This window comes from Canis aureus, chromosome 11, assembly GCF_053574225.1.
Source record: "Canis aureus isolate CA01 chromosome 11, VMU_Caureus_v.1.0, whole genome shotgun sequence".
Lineage (NCBI taxonomy): Eukaryota > Metazoa > Chordata > Mammalia > Carnivora > Canidae > Canis > Canis aureus.
This window is the reverse complement of record NC_135621.1, coordinates 7,699,808-7,723,879: the sequence shown is the minus strand read 5'-3', so window position 1 is coordinate 7,723,879 and position 24,072 is coordinate 7,699,808. Positions and strand designations below refer to the sequence as shown.

Here is a 24,072-nt window from a genome sequence, read left to right as displayed (position 1 = left end):
AGGGAGGGAGGAAGAAAGAGAGAGAGAGAGAGAGAGAGAGAGAAAGAAAGAGGCAGAGACATAGACAGAGGGAGAAGCAGGCTCCATGTAGGAAGCCAGATGTGGGACTCGATCCCAGGTCTCCAGGATCAGGCCCTGGGCTGAAGGCGGTGCTAAACCGCTGAGCCCCCCGGGCTACTCCTATATTTCATTTTATATTAAAATACATGTCTACTTCAAAGGATTATTGAAAATGACTGTAATGTGACTTAGTTTCAGGAAAAAAATATTTCACTTATAAAAAGTGTTATTTCAAATGTTCTATAAATATATACTATTTGAGAACAACTGTTATATACATTTTTTTAAAAATCCTTAACAGCACCTCTTTAAAAATGCAATAGCTAGTCAATAAAACATTTGACAACTGAACAAAAATTCAAATGGTAATCCTAAGAATCAATCAAAACAAATTTTAAAATACATGGTAAAATACAAAGAAATATGAAAATGGTTCCTTTGCAAAAAACTTACAAAGACAGTATATTAATTTTATATATTTTACTTTATCTTTTTGAAGATAAGGAAAGTGGATTATTAAAGGCTGGCAAGACTGATCATAATAATAATAAATTTTTAAAAATTTTAAATTAGCTTCTTTACCAACAAAAGTTAGTTAACAATACTGCCTTCATCTATTTCTCATAAAATCTGCTGGGGCAAGGAGGAGAGGTGTTTTTTGTTTTTTTTTTTTAATTGGTTTCAAAAGCGCGGTACATCAGGCACTGTAAGCATTACTAAAACTTCTCATCAGACGACAAGTGACAGAAAAAGTAAAATAATGGTGCTCTAGCAAAGAAAGCATTAAAAAAATCATAAACCTAAAAAATGTGACAAATTTATTCTGACTATATTTATACCCACTATGAAATACTGCTTTGCTACACACTCAATTATTTTAGATTCTTTTGCAGTCGGGACGCCTGGGTGGCTCAGCAATTGAGCGTCTGCTTTCAGCTTAGGGCGTGATCCTGGGATCCAGGATTGAGTCCCACATTAGGCTCCTTTAGGGAGCCTGCTACTCCCTCTGCCTGTGTCTCTGCCTCTCTCTGTGTGTCTCTCATGAATAAATTAATAAAATCTTTTTTTAAAAAATTCTTTTCCAGAAACATTTTCCCCACATTCAACCAGGTTCAATCACAAACAAAATCAAAAGTAAAGGTTAACAAGATGTTTAAAGCCCACATGTGTACTAACATAGGTAACCAAGTTTTTTTGGAGATCATTCGAATGTATCTGTGCTTACTACACACAGTACTAAGTACAGGAATGAAATCCTACCGTTATACAGTTTAAATAGTTATATCTGAAAATGTCTGAAGCAAAGGCACCAACCTAACAAAATCCCACAATTCCTATGGAATAGTCATCAGTTTAATTCCCTTAACATAAGTATTGCAGAATTATCTATATACCAGTATTTCAAACCTACTATATCAGGATTATGTAACAGAAAGCCCCCAAACTGTAGAGTTTGAAACTTCTGAAGAAAAAAAGTTCAGAGACTAAGTCTTTTTTTTTAAATAAAATAATTTTTATTGGTGTTCAATTTACATACAGAATAACACCCAGTGCTCATCCCGTCAAGTGTCCCCCATCAGTGCCCGTCACCCACTCACCCCCACCCCCCGCAGAGACTAAGTCTTTTTTTTTTTTATTGGTGTTCAATTTACCAACATACAGAATAACCCCCAGTGCCCGTCACCCATTCACTCCCACCCCCCGCCCTCCTCCCCTTCTACCACCTCTAGTTCGTTTCCCAGAGTTAGCAGTCTTTACTTTCTGTCTCCCTTTCTGATATTTCCCACACATTTCTTCTCCCTTCCCTTCTATTCCTTTTCACTATTATTTATATTCCCCACATGAATGAGAACATATAATGTTTGTCCTTCTCCGACTGACTTACTTCACTCAGCATAATACCCTCCAGTTCCATCCACGTTGAAGCAAATTGTGGGTATTTGTCATTTCTAATAGCTGAGTAATATTCCATTGTATACATAAACCACATCTTCTTTATCCATTCATCTTTCGATGGACACCGAGGCTCCTTCCACAGTTTGGCTACTGTGGACATTGCTGCTATAAACATCGGGGGGCAGGTGTCCCTGCGTTTCATTGCATCTGTATCTTTGGGGTAAATACCCAACAACGCAATTGCTGGGTCGTAGGGCAGGTCTATTTTTAACTCTTTGAGGAACCTCCACACAGTTTTCCAGAGTGGCTGCACCAGGTCACATTCCCACCAACAGTGTAAGAGGGTTCCCTTTTCTCCGCATCCTCTCCAACATTTGTGGTTTCCTGCCTTGTTGAGACTAAGTCTTAAGGAAATCCTAATTCTAAAATAAAGAGATTAAACCAGCAATAACTTTATATGCTAAATAATAAAGAAAACTATACTTAATTATGTATCAGCCACTGAAAGTTTTTTAGACACCCTTCTGTGACTTAAGATATTCACACATTTCATTTGCTTTCTTTGCAAATTAAGGTCATACTATGTGGCCTTTCTCCTGTTCCATCTATTTTTTTTTTAATCATTGTGCTAATTTCATAGTATCTTTATTACTTTAATCATGGTTTTTTTAGGGCACGTTCCCCTAGCTTGCTGTTGTTACAGACTGTCTTAACTATTTTTGGCCATTTGTTCTTCCAAGTGAATTTTATTTTTATTTTTAAAAGATTTTACTTATTATTTATTTACTTCATTTATTTATTAATCTAATTTAGATTATTAATACTATAAATAACAATGTGATTTATAAAACTTACATTAAAACTATTTGGGAAATACTATCAAATTTATATTTATGTTTACTTAAAATATATTTCTAAAAGATGGGATTTTATCTCCCAAAGTATTTAATAAATACTTTACTGTTATGAGTACTATTCATCTGTTGCTATAATATTTCTAGTTCAACTCTCTTTCCTAGATCTTGAAGTGACTTTCTTTATAATGATACTATGATGAGAGGAGATTCTCACATCTGATGGATAGTTATCTGCCTTCAACTGAAAAGGCCATCATATTTCTTTCATAGGCAACCTATATCATATTTGTAGAATCCTGTAATAATGAAATATGAGGGAAATATAGGAAAAACCAGAAACATCTATTACAGAAATAATATGTAGACTTCTTAGGTGTGCTCAAGGAAGATAACAATATTAAATGAAGTAACTAAATAAAAAAAATATTTCAAGACATTTACATAGACTTGTACTATAAAAACTGTACCACCAATCTGTGGATCTGCCAAAATGTAAGATTCCTCAATTTTAATTGATAAAAGCCTACAACAGAATCAACAGTTCTCAAAGATTACAAGTAAGTGAACAAAGACCTGACTGACACATTCTCAACAGTACTCCTAATCCTTGGTATGCTATTAGGATCCAGACGGGACCAATTTTAGCTTCCAAGGTTTGTTGTTGTTTTCTTTTTTAAATAGCTAGAACTATTCATAAAGATATTTCATGACTTTTACTCTTAAATCTCTAAGAAAGAGTAAGAGTCATGAAATAACAATGTTTCTAAACAGTTATAACTATGATTTTAAGATGAAGTCTAAAATCCTTAACATTGTCTTGCATGATCTATCTATTCTTGCCTGTCTAGTCTCAACTGGTAATATTTTTCATTGTGCTGAGATCTAACTACAATAATCTTCTTTCAGTTACTAAACACTCCATTTCTGCCTTATGGCTCCATCTGCCTAGACTATTCTCCTACTGCTCCCAACATCTATTTAATTCCTATCATCTTTCAGAAAAACTATATGTCACTTTCTCAGGGAATCCTCCCACAAGCCTTTCCCATTTCCTTTCAAACAGTGTGGAAAAGGAGAAATAAGATGACCGTATCAGCCTACTAAATACCAAGACTGCTTATTAAGGTAAAGAAATTGCTTTTAATAGCAAAATAACTAACATTTGAGCTTTACTCTCAGGCCAGGTGCTATTTGTAAGCACTCTAATATACTGGTTCACTTACTCCTTTAACTCCTCAATAATGTGGGTACTAGTATAATTTCATAGGCACACAGAAATAACTTGACCAAAGTTACAAAGTAAGTTAGTGCTAGACCTATGATTAAAAAAATGTGATACTGGCATAGAGAGAAGCAAAAAGATCAATGGAAACAGCACAAAGAAACAAGAATTGGATGCAAGTATATGGAGAACTATGATTGTGTCAAGAGCATCATTATGAAGTAGTGGAGAATGATTTGGCTAAGTATATGGGGAAAAGAATTCGAGCTCTGCCTCACAAATACAGCCAGTTCTACTCTAATGATTGTTTTGAAAACCTGAATATGTTAAAGGATTGATATGGTAGGGAACAGTAGCACAAATTTTAGTATATGCTTAAGCACTACTTTAAACCCTAAGCAGGGCCAGGGCTATTGCAAGGTGAGAGATACCTAGAAACCCTAATAAGGAAGTGCCTCCTTAAATCCTGCCCCCAAGTGCCTAGACTGCTTTACTGCAGTCTTAACTCTGAAACAAACATAAGGTGAATGTAGACAACTACCTAGCTGTACTGAGCCACACAGGAAGGCACAAAACACACTTCAAACACTTTTTTTTTTTTTTAAGGGCAGGGCAAAGGGAGAGGGAGAGAGAGAATCTGAAGCAGGCTCTATTCTCAGGACAGAGCCCCATGTGGGGCTCAATCTCATGACCATGAAATCATGACCTAAACCAAAATCAAGAATCATTTAACTGAGCCAGCCAGGCACCCAAAACATTTCAAACATCTTCCCATATGTTATGAGCCACACTCTCCACATCTGCTGTTACAACTTCTTGGCAGATTTAAGAAAACTTCCTTCCACCACTTCACAATAACTCAAGCTGCAACCCTTTAAATCCTACAAGTCAACTTCATCCTTTTCAAAATAAAAATGCCTTATTTACTGTGGTAGTTATGTATTTCTTAACCATCTAACATATATAAAACCGTGCTACCATTTTTAAATGTTTTTTAATGTGTCACTGACAAAATTTTTTTGAGTTCTGTGTCCCAACCCCATTTCCCCCATATGCTTGGTGTTTTTTATTGCATGATTTTGCATATAACATGGTGATTTTTAGGAACACATGCTATGTTACAGAACTAACCGTACAAAAATAAGTTATAGTTAGATTAAAAATGTAAATGTGAAAGTAAAAGTATAATTTTTTTAAAAAGATATGAAAAAAATCTTATTACCTTAGTATATAGAAGAGTTAAAATAAAAAGCAAAAATCTTAAAAACTGATAAACTTGCCAAGGTTAAGATTAAAGTCTACCATTCAACAAAGACACCACCAAAAATTAAAGTCTACTATTCAACAAAGACACCACCAAGAGATAAGATACAGATTGGGGAAGATACTTACACTCCAGATAACTAACAAAGGATTAGAATACATAAAGAACTCCTTTAAGCTGATAAATTAAAAAAAAAAAATAAGAGGGGGAAAAAAAAAGAAGCAATTCACGGAAGAAAAAATCAGAATGGCCTCTATCCATGAGCATCTGCTTAATCCCATTAGCAATGGGAAAAATACAAATTAACACCATATCATCTCATTAAGCTGATACACACAAGCATGTGTACATGTGTCCACAATATCAAGTTGTGGAAAAGATATGTAGTACTAGGTATTGGTATACTGCCAAAGGGAGAATAAACTAGAATCTTCACTTTGGATGGTAGTTTGGCAACATCTATTAATGATAAAGATGTACAGGGATGCCTGGGTGGCAGAGCGGCTGAGCATCTGCCTTTGGCTCAGGGCATGATCCTGGTATCCAGGATCGAGTCCCACGTGCGGCTTCTTATAGGGAGCCTGCTTCTCCCTCTGCCTGTGTCTCTGCCTGTGTGTGTGTGTGTGTGTGTGTGTGTCTCTCATGAATAAATAAAAAAAAAAAAAAAAAGGATAGAGATGTACATACCATACAAGCACGTATTGCCATAGCTAAGGTTTACCCTACAGAAACGCTCATACATATTTACAAATCACAACTATAATATATAGTGCAGCATATTTTCTAAGAATGAAATGGTAGAAAAAAACCCTAATATCCAGATTCATACCCAAAAATATTACACAAAAATTACTAATGAAAAATACAACTCTATGTATTAGGATAAATCTCAAAACTACAATGTTGAAGCAAAAAAAATCATAAAAGGATACATGTAATATAACACAAAGTATGAAGAGAACAGATGTGCACACAGTGCTGACTACAGAAAATTTAAGGCATGCCACAAACATACATACTATTTACAGATTCATGCATATATATTAAAATATACACATAAAATAATATGTAAGTAACTTAAAATAATAATAATAATAATCTATTTCAAGATGGTGGCTCCCTCTGGTAAGGGCGGAAAGAAGATGGGATTAGGGAAACATACACAGGGACATTCAACTGCTTCCGTAATGTTTCACTTCTTTAAGAAATGTGTGCAATAAATGTTTTGTTATAATTTTCTGTATACTCTTCTCTCTTCCTGAAATATTATATTAAATATGATTAATATTTTCTACTTAATATCGAATAGTTCATATATATGCATATACACTGAACAAAAATGGAGTGAATAATGTTGAGGTTAAACTGATACAGTTAAGTGACAGTTAACAAATAAACAGACATTTCAAGCATAAAAATAAGAAAAGTAATTAAAATACAACTCAGTGTTTTTGTTTTTAAAGAGTTTACTTATTTGAGAGGGGAGAGAGAGGACAAGCTGACTCTGCACTGAGCATGGAAGTCAATGTAGGGCCCGATCACAGGACCCTGAGATCATGACTTGAGCCAAAACCAATAGTCAGATGCTTAACAGACTGGGCCACCCAAGCACTTCCTTAGATTTTTTTTAAGATAAAAATATGTATAGCAAAATGTATAAAATGCAGTTTGTTTTACTATATATTTTTGAAAATTTGTAAGTTTATGTTCTTTCTTATATTTATCTTTTCTATCTTATGTCTTCCAAACAGATGAATTAGCATTACATTTTAATAAAAAATTTACATAAGCTTTGGAGAATTTTCTTTGGAAAAGCATGATCTGATTATTCCTAAATTTATCAAATTTACATTTCTGACACAGAATAAATATATTCATTCTCAAGAAATTATTTCCTTTTGGTAACTAGAGCATCCAGTAAATAAACCAGAAAAGTAGAAATGATTGGTGACATCTTGAAAGAAAAGCACATGAATAACAGAAAGTACATTATAACCCTTGATATTTGGGAAAATAATATAAGCAACACAGTAAAAAAAATCCTACAATTGACACATACACTGATTTTAAGCCAATTTATTTTTAAAAATTTTTAAAGATTTTATTTATCTGACAAAGAGCATGCATAAGCAGAGGGGGAGGGGGAGAGGGAGAAGCAGACTCCCCACTGAGCAGAGAGCCTGATGCAGGACTCTATCCAGGACCCTGGGAACATAACCTGAGCCAAAGGCAGACACTTAACCAACTGAGCCACCCAGAAGCCCTGATTTAAGTTTTAGTAGAAAGTGAAGCGCTACATTACAGATATGCAACCATCTAAAATCCATCTAAATACTAACCTGCAAATATCCAGAGAGCTCAAAGCACAAAAGAGTCATTAATTACTTTGTGACATACGCACCAATTTAAGTTTCTTGCACAAAGGAGTCTGTGCCTTAGATGAAATCAAAGGTGAAATATTTCTGAGTAATGCTGAGGTATCTGACTGTGTTCCCACATAAAAAGCCATGAAGTACACGTACCAGGTATGATCAAGATTACTTTATCTATGATTGAGGCCTCTGGCTGTAGCTTAATTACTATCATGTCCCTCTGTTTCAGTGGGTCACAATGGCTTACAAGGAATTTTATGAGTGCCTCACACTTGCATTAACCCGTAATTCTCAGACACTAATACACCAATATGAAAATATTTTTATTATAATTCTATTATCTGGGTTCAAAAATTAGTAAAGAAAATCTCATGGAGATTAAAGATCTATGGTCTTCAGTCTCTCAAATCCTTCAGAGATGATCACAATCCTCCAGCCTATCTCCAAATAGCCTTCTCCATTTCCAATAATTTCAAAACTTTGGCCAGTCTAAGTCTTTCACCCATTTGGTTGAATAGACAACCACGCTGCCCTACTTTCTGAGGAAGTTAGAAGCCTCTACTTTCTGTCTAACTCTCCTGCTCCACACCTTAATCTTACCTGATTCCTTCATTAATCAGCAAAGGATGTAACCCTCCTTAAATCCAAGGCTAATTATTTTTGTTTCTATGCTTTGGATTTAGTTTCCTTCTGTCTCGGAGACTAACCCATTAACAGTCCCTACCCTCTTGTTTTTCCATGTACCTTGTCTCCCCTCCCCCCCCCCCCCCCCCCAGCATATAACCAGGGCCAATTCTCTCACCCTTTTCCTCCAAATCACCTCCCAACTCTCACACTCATTTTCTTCTCTACTCCATTTTTCTGACTTGTTCTTGCACCCAAGCTTAAGTTTCTGCTCAATCCTCACTTACTCTTCAACCTAACCCAAGAGGTTTTCCTATTCCAAAGGATGCTCAAAAAGTTTCTCGCAAATCCAAAGAATTCATAATTTTATGTATCTCATCGTTTCTAAACCATACTTTTTTTGGTAAGAGAGGGCAGGGGATATCTTTCTTTTCTTTTCTTCTTTTCTTTTCTTTCTTTCTGCAACTTCTTCAGAGTTGCAAATTTCTTCTTCTTCTCTCACTGTTCATACTCTCCAATGATTCCAAAACATGCATCCCACATCCAGTCTTCATATTCTTTAAGATTCATTTATTTATTCATGCAAGACAGATACAGATAGAGGCAGAGACATAGGCAGAGGGAGAAGCAGGCTCCTCGCAGGGAGCCGGATGCGGGACTCGATCCCGGGACCCCAGGATCACGACCTGAGCCAAAGGCAGGCACTCAACTGCTGAGCCACCCAGGCGTCCCACATTATTAAATCATATTTCCAATTCCTACTAGTCCATGTCCACTTGGATTTTTCATACATCCCAACCTCTAGTCATTAATTATTTTCACACTTTCATATTTACTCCTTCTCTAAGGGTCCTTTAATAAATGTCATCAACAATTAATTTCCCAAGCCAGAAAGCAAAATATTATCCTGTATCCTTCCTTCTCTCACCCCATAACATCTAGTAACTAGTACCTTCAGAAAAGTACCTTAGTTTTACATCTCCCCTTTCCTATTAGTTTTCAGTTCCATAGATTATTGCAATGGCTGCCCAACTTGTCTCTCCACTTTAAGTTTATTGCTTCCAATTTGCCCTCCTTTCTGCTGCCACAGACATTTTAAAGACATAAAATGAACATGTTACTCACTGTTTAAATCAGAATTTTATTATCACATAACAAAATAAAAATGCTTTATATCTATAAAAAGATTTGTATGAAGTGTTTTCACCTTATTTACAGTTACAGTAACCTCTTTTCTTTCCCTTCCTTTTTTTATTTAGTAGATGGGGAAACCAAAACTCTGAATATGAAACTTATCAATGAAACACAACTCTATTATAAGTGAGTAATGCAGGGCCTGTTTTCAGTATGCACTCTAGTTTTCATACTCTAAAATTCAATGCTTTTTTTTCACTACATTAAACTTTAAACTTTATTATAAATCTCATTTACTTAACAAAGATCTAAAGATGTAACAGATTCTTACTAAAATCCTATACTCTTCCCCTCTTTATGAAACAGTAAAGGTTCTTTGTAAAAAGTGAAATAGCAGAAGGATAGCAAAATGTTATTACCAAAGCTATAAATAAGAACTGAAATATTTATTCAAAAGATATATTTTAGAAACCATTATTCATTTTATTTATGAAGAAAATAGGTATTTTCAAAGTGGAGCACCTTTGGTAAAAGATCTTCGCCTATCAAGAACTTAGGAGAAAAAGCCCAAGTGTTCACACTACGCCTATACGAGTCCCATTTTCATGTCAATTTTCATGTCACTTAAGACTACACAAAAAGTGAACACCATCTTTCTTTTAGGAAGTTTTACAGAATGGTGGTAAACTAAATTGTGGATGAACTTTTCTCACACCTAGTTTCAATTTATTTGCATGGTTAATTTTGCTCACAAATTACCTCTTGAAATCAGACGAGTAAATATGAATCCTAAATTTACTACAGAAGTACTAGGTTACAGAGGGTATTATGTTAAGTGAAGTAAGTCAGAATGAGAAAGACAAATACTCTATGATTTCACTTACACATGGAATCTAAAAAACAAAATAAGTGAATATGCAAACAAGCAAAATTAGACCTATAAATTCAGAGAATAAACTGATGGTCGCTAGAGGGAAGCACTAATATTAATTCTCTCATTTAATGACATACTATTGATAACATCTAGTGGCGGTGGGTTCAGCAAAATGGGTGAAGGCAAGTAGGAGATATAGGCTTCCAGTTATAGAATAAATAAATCACGGGAATAAAAGGTAGAGCATAGGGAATATGGTCAACAATATTGCAATAGTGTTGCAGGTGATAGATGGTATTTATTACTATGGTGATAGACGGTAAACATAGCATAAGGTATAAAGTCAACTATATTAAAAAAAAAAAAGTACTAGGCCAAAATCCTCTTTCTTTTCTTCTTCTTACTTTTTCCCCCAAAATCCTCTTTCTAACATTCCTTGATGTGAGGTTTTAGAGAAGTTAGTGATAAAACCTTTAGATTGTTCATCTTAGAAATGGTAATTCATTCATTCACTCAATAAATACTTAACATCTACTGTTTACATACTACTCCATGAGTAGGTGGCTAGCAAAATAGCCAAGATCCCTATGTTCATGGAATTCAGAGTCCAATGGAGGAGAGAGACATTAAGTAGTTAATAAATGTAGCAAAATACTGTGGCAATAAGTGCTGTGAAATTAAAGTACAGGAAATTATGAAAGCATATAAAGGGGTCTCTATTCAGAATAAAGGAAAGCATCTTTGAAAAAGTAACACTTTAGCATATGAATAGGAGTTATTTCAGAAAAAGCAAGAAAAAAGCTATCTAGATTGAAGGAATAGCATGTGCTAAGACCAGAACTTTGGGAGTTTGATTTGTTAGCGGAATTGACTAAATGATGTTGGAGTTTATGACAAGAGAAATGCTACATAAGGCTAGAGAGGTAGGCTGGACTGAGATTACACAATGCGCTTAAGGTAATAATAAGGATTTTTATACTAAGAGTAACAGAAAGCCACTCTAAGATTTTTAGCAGGGAAGAGATATGACCTGATTTTCATTTCATGAAAACCACTGGGAATGCTTCACAGGATTACTGGGAAGATCAAATACAAATCAATAGTTCCAGGGTAGATGGGTCAATTTTAGGACCCCAAACAAATTTGAGTTAATTTAAAATTAAATTTCATATAACAATTAAAAAGCCAAATTTTCTTTTTTCCTTTTTTTTTAGGGATGGTGGTGGTGGTGGGGTAAACATAGAGCTCTACAAGTTTATAGTGTTTTTATACACAGTAGAGGCAAATTTAAGGAAAGATATACAGGGGACAATAATTGAGTGAGAAACAGCCCTAGACATAAAGAAGTTTAAAAAGCAGTATGGGGCAGGACGCCCGGATGGCTCAGCGGCTGCCTTCGGCCCAGGGCATGATCCTGGAGACCTGGGATCGAGTCCCACATCGGGCTCCCTGCATGGAGCCTGCTTCTCCCTCTGCCTGTGTCCTCTGCCTCTGCCTCTCTGTCTTTCTGTCTCTGTCGCTCTTTCTCTCTGTGTGCCTCTCATGAATAAATAAAAAAAATTTTTAAAGTTTTAAAAAAATAAAAAAAAATTTTTTAAAGCAGTATGGGGGAATCTCAGTAGCTGCATTTAAGAAATCACAGAGCTAATGAATGCATAGTTCTTTCTTTTCTTTTTTGATTAGTAGGTTTATACTTAAAACTTTTACATAAGCAATTCTTGCTAAATTGCCTAACATATTGTCATTTATTTCTTAAAATCCTACCTTTTTCTCTTCAAAGTAAACATACTCCTTTACAACTAAGAAAATATACAAATTTTTTTTTCAGCCTAATCCAATGTAGCACACAATTTTGGAAAAATGTTTTATAACTATCTTATGCAGAATAGGTACATTTACATTTACATAGCAAGAGCATAAAACCATTTTCAATACTAAAGGAGATACTGATAATTTCTAGCATTTTAAATGATTATAAGCCAGATAATTCACAGGCTTTTTAAAAAAAATTCCAAACTATAACTCAGAATTTCATTGTTTCAGTAAAAAACTTAACCAAAGCTAAGAAATTCTTTCAAATAAAACAATAGCTTGATTAATCTCTTTATATCTTCATTTTAAATTTTAAGCATTTCCAACCTATTTTCTACTTTGCACATTAAATTCATCACTTAGCAAGAACTAATTTTTTTTTTTTTTTTTTTGCAAGAACTAATTTTTATGACCTCTTTTTACATCTAAACTAAGACAAAAAAGGAACTCAGGAAGGAGGCCAAGTAAGATTGTAAAAGTGAAAAGAAAACCCATAGAATGGGAGAAAATTTTGCAAATCATCTCTCTGATAAGGGATTTGTATCTAGACAACATAAACTCTTAAAACTCAGTAATATAAAGACAATCTAATTTAAAATGGGCAAAGGATCTACATAAACGTTTTGCCAAAGAAGGTATACAAATGGCCAATACACATATATGAAAAGATGTGCAACATCATTAGCCATTAGGAAAATGTAAATCAACACTACAATGAGATATAATTTTACATCCACTAAGATGGCTGTAATAAAAAAAAAAAAAGGCATTAACAAGTGGTGTCAAGGATGTGGAAAAATTGTAACCTTCATACACTGTTGATGGCAACGTAAAATGTTGCACCCACCTTGGAAAAGAGCCTATCAGCTCCTCAAAAAAATTAAATATAAATACCCAGGAATTCCACTCCTAGGTATATACTCAAGAGAAATCAACGTTATGTCTACACAAAAACCTGCACATGAATTGCTCATAGCAGGATTATTTTTAGCAGGCAAAAATGTAAACAACCCAAATGTCCACCAACTGATGAAGGGATAGACTCAATATGGTAGGGCAGCCCGGGTGGCTCAGTGGCTTAGCGCCATTTTCAGTCCCAGGTGTGGTACTGGGGGCTGGGATTGAGTCCCATGTCAGGCTCCATGGAGCCTGCTTCTCCCTCTGCCTGTGTCTGTGCCTCTCTCTCTCTCTTTCTTTCTCTCTCTGTCTCTCATGAATGAATTAAAAAAAAAAAAAAGATTCAATATGGTACATTATCTATACAATGGAATATTACTGAGCAATAAAAAGAAATAAAGCACTAATACTTCATGAAAAAAGCCAAACACATACATGATTCCATTTATATGAAATATCCCAAACTGGCAAATCTATAGAACAAAAAATACATTAGCAGCTGCCTAGAGCAGGGAGATTTGAGGAGAAATTGGGAAGCAGGGGGCTGCAAATAGGTATGGAGGATTTGGGGGAGAGGCGATAAAAATATTCCAGCACTGATTAAGGTAATGGTTGCACAATTCTGTAAGTATATCAAAGCCTAGTAAACTACATCTGAGGTGGGCAAATTATACCATATGTGAATTATATCACAATAAAGCCTTTTTTTTTTAAAGAGTAGAAGGACATATGCCTGGATGAGATTATTAGAGATGATTTTAAGAGATTGGTACTGAACTAGTTTTTGAAGTAAGTGAAGTTCAGGAATTAGTAAAATTTATTTGAAATTATATGAATGATATGTAATGTCATATGAAGCAGAAATGAGTAAATCATTTTTAAGAAATGAGAACCACCACCAGTACCAAGGCAGAGCTGTACTAATTAGAAATAAGACTGCTAGGACTAGAATGCTAAACCAAGGAGAGCGCCCCCAGAAAATCCTACAGTCTTCTCCAATGGATAACAGACAAAAACGCTCTTTTTAATATGCCAAAGCTATCACTGCCTGATTTTAAAACTTCAAAATATTCATCTCTCAAAAAGTTGTTTCCATAACATGGGTATGGCTCTATGACTCACAGGCAAGCAATACAGTTTAAAATGCAGGCTTCTGAGTTGACTGCACAGGTTAGAATCTCTGCTCTATCACTGGCCCAAGTGTATGGCTAGGTACATCTAACTGTATCTCAGCTTCTGTATCGCAAAATGAGAATACAAAGCTCTTGGGATGCCTGGGTGGCTCAGTAGTTGCATGTCTGTCTTTGGCCCAGGGCATGATCCTGGAGTCTCACATTGAGCTCCCTGCATGGAGCCTGCTTCTCCCTCTGCCCGTGTCTCTGCCTCTCTCTCTGTGACTCTCATGAATAAATAAATAAAATTTAAAAATACAGCTCTTAACACATAGTAATTTTTGTAACCATCACCATATCTATATGGTACATGTACCTCCTTAACTATACCTCTTCAGAGAATTAAGTTTCCACAGCTTGAAATTCATTCGAATTTGTAAATATAAATTTTCTATCTATATCAAAGATAAATCTCTTGATTAAACTGTTAAACTTTGTTAAGCTATTGAAACACATTGTTAAATAATATAAAGCAACCCAAATTATCAGGTCTCTTTTACCATGATCATTTCGCCCTTACCACTCATCTTTTTGTGTAAAATTTTACTCAAGGAACTTGATCTGGCTTTCTAAAACTCAGAATAGCCTGGCCTCAAGGCCACTCTTGGATTTGCTTGTGAGAGCAAAGGAAGTTCTTTCTATGGCTACTTCCGTTACACAATTTTCCTTAACAGTAAAGAATTACCACACTAATATCTGGGTCTTCTCAAAACTAAAAGGAGAGAAAAGGCAGCTAGCCATTACCTTCCTTTTTTGGGGGGAGATCTACCAGGAAACCATGCAGAATCTTACTGACAGAAGCAGTTAAGTGTTGTAAGCATAATCAAATACAAAATACAGGTTAATACTACAGAGGTTTCCTGCCTCATGTTACAATCTGATCTTCTTTACTTCTTTTTGAGGAGTCATTCGTAATAATTCTTTAGATACATCATTTTAATCTGTATCCAAAACTGAGGTCACTTACTATCAGTCTTATTCTAGGTTTCTTTAGTAGTGACTTCTGTATAAACTGGATAATAAAATTGAAAGAAACTACATTCCTTTATGTAAATAGATGGAAAGAGTATGAATAAAGGACTTCATGTATAGTATGAATTACAGTGGAAACTGGGGAAATGAAAATAAAGGGACAAACTGAATGGAGTCAAGGAAGAAAAACAATTGTTTTAGTAATTGCTGAATAATTCTATATAGGAACTAAAGAAGGAGTAACAGTTTAATGAAATACTGTTTGCATTGTATTTGAGTAATGACAGCAAGAAAACATTTTTTAAAAAGATTTTATTTATGTATCTGAGAAAGAGATAGAACAAGTACAGGGAGGGGAGGGGGACAAGCTGGACTCCGTGCTGAGCACAGGGCCTGATGCAGTGTTCGAGCTCACCATCCTGAGATCGTGACCTGTGCTGAAATCGAGTCAGACGCTTAAGAGCGCTCACTTTAAAGGCTGCATAATTACAGAGCATTTAGAAGAGTGGACAACACAGTAAGCATTTAATAAATGTTCATTCACTATGGGTGGTATTATCACCTTCGAACCACATGCAAATCAACTTAATTTCCCTGAGTTCAGACTCCTTATCTATAAGAAATGAACATATACTTTGAGCCTTATTTGAAGGATCAAATCAGATGATGCATGTAAAACACGTTCATTAGTTGTTCTTAACCTTCCCCTTATCTCCTTGCCAATATGCCTGATGGTTTCAATTCACTTTTATCAATAATCATGGCTTATTAATAAAGTAATTCTCGAAGTGAATAATAGAAAAATCACTCTAAACTTATGTAATAAAATGGATATATCTAATGACTAGTATGGCAAAATTGATCTTTTTGCAGTTGCTACTTGTTAGTTTTCAGGAAAGTGTTAGATGTACCTTTAACTGTCTTAATTCTATGCACCTTTTACTGTCTTAATTCAAATGTCTTTTGACTTTGAAAACCCACTAAAATAACTGTTTCTGGAAAAAAAAAAATCAGTTGGTAAACACAGGAACAAAGAATACCAAGCATTCACATTTGCATTTCTGGGCTAGGCTGTTCCTGTGGATACATAGTCCAAAAAGAGATCCTAATGTATTTGTGGTTTACTGTAAATCAACACTTTTAAAATACAAAGTACTAAAACAAAATATCCTGTAAACTCTTACTATCTGCTTGATGTGTTAGTTCTATAAAACTATGTAAGAAGGAGCCATATAGTCTCTACTAAAAGGTTACAATTACTGATAAACAATTGATACTCAAAATTTCAACAATAAATCATCCCACTTTTGTTTAAATGAACTTTTGGATCAAGATAATATTTATTCTATACATTGAGCTAGTTATCTATTAATCTTTAAATGTAATTAAATTCAGATTTTCAGAAGACAGTAAGATTTTCTATATACCCTACCATATCTAAACTGAACAGTCATAAAACACAAGTTTGCAATAAAAATGGTAGAATTCTGCTCCTAGATATAAAAGATTCCATTTAAAATGAAAAAGAAAAAAATATCCTTTTGTTTTTCCTTTTTAAAGTGGAACTACATTTTTAAATGCACAAAATAAGAGGCAGTTACAGTACAGTGACTTCTGGGTCTGAATTAAAGCTCCAGTCTACTTGGGTTCAAATCCCAGATTTATCACTGTGTGAACACTTGGGCCTAGGATTCCTATCCTGCTAAATGTGAATTACAGCACATTCACATTCTAGTGGCCTAGAACTGTAGTGATGAGTAAATAAGTTAACATACGTAAATACTTAAAACAGTACCTAGCACATGGTGTTTTTAAATGCAATACTACCCATCATAGCCTGACAAACTAAGTTTTTCTAATTATATGTATATGTTAGCAAGATTAATATATTTGTCACAAAACTATCTTGTAAAAAGAATATTTAATACCTTACATGTGCTGATGGGAAAATTATATGATTTAGAAAAAATAAAATAAAACCTGAATGTCACTAAATAGATAAATGAAATCATGGACTAAAAAGTTCTGGATCTTCTTGGTAAAACAAGGTACATTAATTTTGGATTCACCAACAACTTAGAAGTGATTTAAACACTTATAAAAAGGCTTAAATTAGGAAAAAATGCCTTTCTAGATTTTAAGCAACTAAATTGTGAAAAATACACTTTAATAATGTCACTATTTCTGTCCTTATTTTCATCAATTTAGCAACACTAAAAAAACAGTTTTGCTTCCTGTTTCATTTTCTGCAAATGATGTGACACATACCCTAATTTAGTGGTTAACACTTTGGCACAACTAAAATTAGTATTTATAGTAATAGTAATGTAAAAATTTCTTTAGCAAGTATATACTAAACAATTTGGAGTTTACACTGATTAATAGTGTCCCTTTACATTATGAACTGATTTGTCATTATAAGGTTATTTTCTGTTAGTGTTAATAAAAGCTACACAAACCTAAGAGACTGTATAAAATAAAGCCTCAAAGATTTCTAAGTAAAAGAGCAAGAATCGAAGAAAAGCCCTTAAACTGAATCAGGAGTGTATTCTAATATGAAAACCTCACTGATCCGATGGACTATTTCTTGCCTATTTATTGAAACAAAAAATGTCAGACACATTTGAAATGACTCTAAGTACGAGTTAAAGTTAGTCTCTGAAGTACCTTAAAATCTACTGGAGTTATGAGAGTTTATACAAAAATGACACAAAACTTTAATTTGTAGAGTTAGCTATGCATTACCATTGCATATACATAAAAATTAGTGAAAATGACTGGTCGAATAACATTTAATAAAAGCAGGGAAGTAATTTGTAGTTATGTTTATTTACTTATGTCGTCAGAGAGTTTTCCATAACCTACAACTTGTCTTTGTAACTCATTTAACTACCTATCTCCCTTAAATGGGTTCCTCTACCTCTAATATACTTAACATGTAATGTACTTAAAATTTTTTTTTCCTTTTTGTCTCATCAAGAAAAACCACCAAATACCTGAAGATTAAGTTATCTTTCATTCAATCTAAGTTAAACAAGTTCTAGTTCCTTTACCCTTATTTCTATAGTTACTAAATTCAAACAATGTGGTTCGTGGTTTTCTACATACCTCCTCTGAGCTAAAATACAGATTAACAAACAGTATTATGATACTACTGGACTTTTAGGGAGGATCAGTGTCACTTTCACACCTCATCTTTTTAAGAGGTATAACTCTCCTGTATCAATTTGGGCTTGTCTATGTCTAGTATTAAGCACATTATAAAGTTTATTCATCCTCATTCTAGACTTGTGTACTTATTTTCATCTCTAGAAAGTCAGTGTGCAGATAAAAATCATTCACTATTTACAAATAAACAGAAACTCAAGTTTTCAAGAAGAACCGAATCTTCACCCTTGCCTAAGTGTTAGTTATCTACCAGAGTACTATGAAACAATCCTTATCCAGAAAGTACTCACAAATACCTAATGAAATTAAGTTTCATTTTCATTATTCATCTTAAGGCACTTGACTATAACATCAAAAATCAGTATTAAACTCTCAAGAATAAACTTATGATAAACCTTCCATTTTTTCTCAATAGTCATCAATCTTTCCAAGATGGTTACACACACATACCAAGATAATGTTCCATCTGTAGATGACCCATTTCAGCTATAAAATATCAGACTGGATTTGCACAAATAACTATAAACAGCTAATCCAAATATCTTTTAAAAAGGCATTAAAAAGAGAGACAACTTTTTTTTAAGATTTTATTTATTTATTCATGAGAGATACACACAGAGAGAGGCAGAGACACAGGCAGAGGGAGAAGCAGGCTCCATGCAGGGAGCCCAACATGGGACTCTATCCCGGGACTCCAGGATCAGGCCCTGGATGGAAGGTGGTACTAAACCGCTGAGCCACCCGGGCTGCCCAACTTTTTAACAAGTTAAAAACAAGTTGTAGTGAGTTCCAAAAACTATGAGCCCAAGTAACAAATTATTAAATCTTTACCAGTTCTGAAATCATGCATATATAATGAAATTTGTACTTAGCCAATTATTCTCCTTAAAACTCTGAATCAAACTTTTGTTCTAAACTATTTTCTTTTTTGACAGATTTTACCTAATTGCAAATTAAGTGGCCTAAACCAAACTGGTTTTTGCAAATCCTCAGTACCATCCTGCTCCGGTATTTTTTCCCTTTAACTAAGAGGTATCATCAATTTGAGGACAAAAACGTTCACATTTTGGGGCACCCTGAGTGGCACAGTCGGTTAAGCATCTGACTCCTGGTTTCAGCTCAGGTCGTGATCTCAGGATCTCTCAGGGTCGTGAGATTGAGCCCCACATCAGGCTCATCAGGCTTCCCACTTAGCCGGGAGCCTGATTAAAAAAAAAAAAAAAAAAAAAAGACTTTCACCCTCTCCCACTGCCCCTCCCCAGCCCTTTCTCAAATAAATAAATAAATCTTAACAAAATTCCACATTCTGCTGTTATCTAAATATGTGGTCTTCAATGTCCCTTTCTTTAAAATGAACGCATTTAAAAGACTCAAATTTACGACTTCCTATATTTATTCTTTATGACTATTTCCAGGGCAGCCTGGGTGGCTCAACGGTTTAGCGCCTCCTTCAGCCCGGGGCGTGACTCCGGGGTCTTGGGATCGAGTCACACGTCGGGCTCCCTGCATGGAGCCTGCTTCTCCCTCTGCCTGTGTCTCTACTCAGAGTACCACCAACTACTACTCAGAGTACCAAAAACATAACATTAAAAAGAAGTAATATCCATCTGAATCATAGCCATTTTTAAGAGGATAGAGATCCCCATTTATGTTTTTTATGAGGTGGGAACAGGTTAACTAATGGGAAGCAAGGATTAATTTATCTTTTAATAATCCAAAGACCAAGGTAATTATGTGTCCTAGGAAATATCCAACTTCCACACAGGAATAAACATCTTACAAACACTGACATGCGCAGTAATGATCATTAAATCATCTAGAGATCGTATTTTCTGTTCTAGTGCAACAAGTGCATGTTTACACCGTTAGGGATTTTCACCATATAAACCCAGAATGTATGTAGCCCAACAAAGTAGGAAGAAAAGTACCAAGACTTAGATCAAAAAACACTTAAAAGTCAAGTCCCAAGACTGCCATCTACTAACTTACTTCAAAATCCACTAATACTACAGCATTTTATCGGAAGTAAGTGGCGGGGACAACACAGCGACTAACACTTAACGTCCTCTCCTAAACAGATAATGTCTTGGAATACCTCCTCAAGATCGAGAGAGTACACCCCTATCACGGAATTTTCGTTGCCCACTTCACGGATGAAGACCGGGGGGGGGGGGGTGCACAGCGATTCAAACTGCCTGTCCTCCAAGTCCTGCCCCAGGTGAGGCGGTGAAACGGGGACCTAACCAGGTCTCAGTCTTAGGTTCGTTCCCTCCACCAAGTCGTAGAGGGGCCCGTGCATCCTACACCGCCGCTACGGTGACAAGCAGACAAGAAAACAGCGGTCACTGTATATGAAGAAGCACATCCCTCCTCTTCTTCCTGACAAACACCACTTGCCCTTTAGGTCACGTATTCCCGTATTTAAGCAGTGCCGACCACCACCGGTATTAAATCCCTACGCGTGCTACCTCCGGCGTTTGCATCCTCTGCTATTTCCTAGGTCTCGAGGGTAGCAAGCGCGCTGAGCCTCCAGCGGACTTATCTACTTCGTGCAGGCCTGCGGCTCGCCCGCCCGGGAGGGAAGGGCTGCGCTTCCGAGAGGCGCGGCGGGTCCCGACCGAGCCCCCGCCGAAGCCCGGGACCACGTGGTTCCCCCTCTGCTCGGCCCGAGGTCCCGGACTCTGCCTCCTCCGGCCGGGGGGCTGGGGCTGGGGGCTCCGCGCCGCGGGAGGTGCCGGGGCCGGCCCACCTGTGCAGCCCGCCTCCCGGAAGAACGCCGGCGTCGGGCCAGCCAGCAACTCGCTCGCCGGCAGACGCCGCGGGAGGAAGCGAGCGGAGCAGCGGCGCGGGCCGCCGAGCTGTCAGCGCCCGACCGCGGGCCGCCGCGGGGAGCCGGCGTCCGGGCAGGCCCGAGGTGGGAGCGGCGCCGCGGGGGCCCGGCGGACCAGCGCCGCCGCCGCTCCCCCCAGGCCGCTGGGCGCGCCGTGACCGGCCGCGAGCCCCGGCCCCCCCTACCCCCCCCCGGCTCCGATCCTCGCCCCCGGCGTCCGGGGGCCGCCGACACCCCGCTCGCCCGGGGCGGCCGCCGCCGGACCTGCCCGCACCTGTCACTGGCGACAGACAGCGGCCCGCAGCCCCCGCCCGGGCCTCCGCCGCCCTCCCGCCGCCGCGGCCGCCGCGGCCGCCTTCCCTCACCAGGTGTCCCCTTTCCGGAGCGAGGTTTTGAGCAGCGTCGCGATGTCGGAGCGCTGGATGTCCAGATCCGCCGCTCCGCCTTCCGCCATCTTCTTCCACAGGCGGCAGCGACGGCGGCGGCACGCCCCGGAGCATTGTGGGAATGGCGTCGCGCGGCCCCGCCCAGCCGCAGGGCGAGACCAAAGCAGACGCTGGCGCGGGGGGGGCCGCCTCGGGACAGCGGGCGGGCCCGGGGGCGGCCGGAGCGGGCGGCCGGGGTCTCCCCGCCCCCCGCCTCGCGGGCGCTGCCGGGGTTGCGCCCTCCCGGGGGGGCCGCTCCTCCAGCCCCGCGGTCCGCCGCTTCCCCGCCTTCCCCGCCCTGTTGCCTGCCGCCGCCTGCGCGCGCTCGTCTGCGCGTCCGCTCCGGCTGGAGGGCGCGGCGCGGCGGGGGGCGTGCGGACCCGGAGCTGCGGCCGGACGGCTCGGCGGCTCCGAGAAGCTGCTCGCGGAGCCCCAGCCGGAGATCGGCGCCCGAACAAAGACCCGCCCGAGCTGGAGCCCGAGCTGGAGCCCGAGCTGGAGCCCGAGCGCAGCGCTGGGCTCCGTGCATCCCCCCCTCCCCCCGCCCGCCCCGGGCTCCTTCCCGCCCTCCTCCTGCCGCGGCAGGTGGAGACCCTCCGGAGGCTGCCGGTGGCGCCTCCCAGGCACGCCCAGACGCCGGGCTGCAGTGCAAACCGCGCGCGGTGCCTCGCCGGCCGCGTGCAGCGTGTGTCGCGCCAGGTGCCAAGGGAAGGACACGTGCGAGACCTTTGTCCCCCTCGCCCCACACCAGCGCGTCCCGAACCACGTCTCCCCGCGGGCGTGTGCCCGCTCTTCTTTAGCAACCCCGGCTCCTAGGGTGGCCACGGTGCCACATGGGGAAGTCGAGGCTCAGCAAGCAAACGCTCAGGTCAGGCAGTGAGCGGAGGGGTGAGTGCATGACCCAGGTTCCAAGCCCCGCGCGCCCTCCGGCCGCCTCTCCTGTCGAAAACCCGCTCTGAAAAGAGGAGAGTCTGGGCTGCCCTGGGTTCATCTTTGTGGTTTTCTTTTCTTTTTGTAGACCTGCGTGCGGCTGGTGGCTAGCAGCGTGCTGCCTAAGGACCAGCTCCGGATTTGTTGCAAGTGAATCGTGGCAAAACTCCTGGGAGTATTTCCAAGCATGAGGAGGTCCAGAAATGTGACTGTAGGATGATGGAAGTGATGTGAAAAGTCTCAAAGACATTTAAGAATCCCTGCATGGCGGGGGGGATCCCTGGGTGGCCCAGAGGTGTAGCGCCTGCCTTTGACCCCGGGGCGCGATCCTGCGGTCGGTCGGCTCCCTGCATGGAGCCTGCTTCTCCCTCTGCCTGTGACTCTGCCTCATTCTCTCTCTCTCTCTCATTAATAAATAAATAAAATCTAAAAAAAAAAAAAAAAGAATCCCTGAATGGGGGCAGGCCCAGGTGGCCCAGGGCATGACCCCGGGGTCCTGAGATCGAGTCCCATGTCCGGGTCCCAGCGTGGAGCCTGCTTCTCCCTCTGCCTGTGTCTCTACCTCTCTCTCTCTGTCTGTCATGAATAAATTAAAAAAAAAAAAAAAGAATCCCCGCATGACCTCTTATCTCCCCATTTTTAAGGTCTAGCCTAACTCATTTGGTGGAAATGCGGTAAAGAGGGATGCAGTTATGCTAGTGAGGAGTACTGAGCCCTTCCAAATAGAAGTAGTGCATCCTGGCATCATGATGTGTGCGTATCAGCATCGTGGTTGCTTATTTTCTTCAAAATAAAACTATTTTGCATTATCATGTCGTCCTTGATCTGAGGGTCTGAAAGAAGCTTCCAGTTACTGCTGTTTCTTATATTATTTGCCTTTTCTCATAAGAAAAGGTTAAAAAATTAGTTTCTCTAACCGTGAGTACCATCAAAGGGTCACGTTTTCCTCCTCCCAGCTAACCTCTGAAAGACAAATAATTTTCCAAGGAAAAAGTTGCCTCTCGCAGCAGTATACGGGAAGACTATTGGAGTCATAGGAATAGGAGTTGGAACGTCATCTCAACATCTAGCTACAAAGTACTTTTAGTTTAATCATAAAATTAGGGATATTAATACCTGGCTTAAACGATTTTTATGAAGATTAAATGGAACAATATGTATTTATTGCCTGAGACATAATAGCCAATCAGTGAGCACTAATGTTGTTTCCTGGTGATAGGATGAATTATGTAATATATAAATTATATCTCAATAAAGCGCTCACAGACTGAGGTCAAAATGCTCGCCCTGAGGTCAAAACCATGCTCGCAGGCAGCCCAGGTGGCTCAGCAGTTTAGTATGGACTTCAGCCCAGGGCGTGATCCTGGAGACCCAGGGTCGAGTTCCAAGTCGGGCACGTCTCTGCCTCTCTCTCTCTCTCTCTGTGTGTCTCTCATGAATAAATAAATAAAATCTTTTTTAAAAATGCCCTCTGTCATTTTATACACATAGCATAAATGAGAAGTGATGCCTCATGCACAGTCTGCTATTCAGATTCCTTTCAAAGAACATGCATATTTGAAA

The 24,072-nt window shown here is 38.7% G+C and overlaps 2 protein-coding genes across 8 annotated transcripts in view; one reads left to right on the top strand and one right to left on the bottom strand.

Moving 5' to 3' along the window:
- The window catches only part of USP15 (ubiquitin specific peptidase 15), a 122,215-nt gene extending 100,544 nt beyond the window's left edge, over positions 1-21,671 (bottom strand). For 4 of the 6 annotated variants that reach the window (XR_013388722.1, XR_013388725.1, XR_013388724.1 and 1 more), the window contains exon 1: positions 21,520-21,671. Coding sequence is in view for 2 of the 6 variants with exons in the window: in XM_077913630.1 (XP_077769756.1) it covers positions 21,520-21,608 (89 nt within the window). In the remaining 4 variants the exon portion in view is untranslated. The remainder of the gene's footprint in view (positions 1-21,519) is intronic. The other 2 variants (XM_077913630.1, XM_077913631.1) reach the window with 1 other exon arrangement.
- On the top strand, positions 21,535-23,788 carry LOC144323311 (uncharacterized). Of its 2 annotated transcripts, none has more exons than XM_077913639.1 (2): positions 21,535-22,447; positions 22,598-23,788. In XM_077913639.1, exons 1-2 carry the CDS (start codon positions 21,662-21,664, stop codon positions 22,661-22,663), a joined length of 852 nt encoding a protein of 283 aa, XP_077769765.1. In that variant the 5' UTR covers positions 21,535-21,661; the 3' UTR covers positions 22,664-23,788. The 2 variants fall into 2 exon arrangements, with proteins under 2 accessions (XP_077769765.1, XP_077769766.1); XM_077913640.1 differs by having other exon boundaries at positions 21,537-22,467.
- The last annotated feature ends 284 nt before the right edge of the window (positions 23,789-24,072 follow it).

Coding starts and splice junctions, on each gene's coding strand:
- LOC144323311 (XM_077913639.1), top strand. CDS start 21,662: ATGGCGTCGCGCGGCCCCGCCCAGCCGCAGGGCGAGACCAAAGCAGAC. Junction 22,448..22,597: donor CTCAGCAAGCAAACGCTCAG/GTCAGGCAGTGA, acceptor TTCTTTTTGTAG/ACCTGCGTGCGGCTGGTGGC.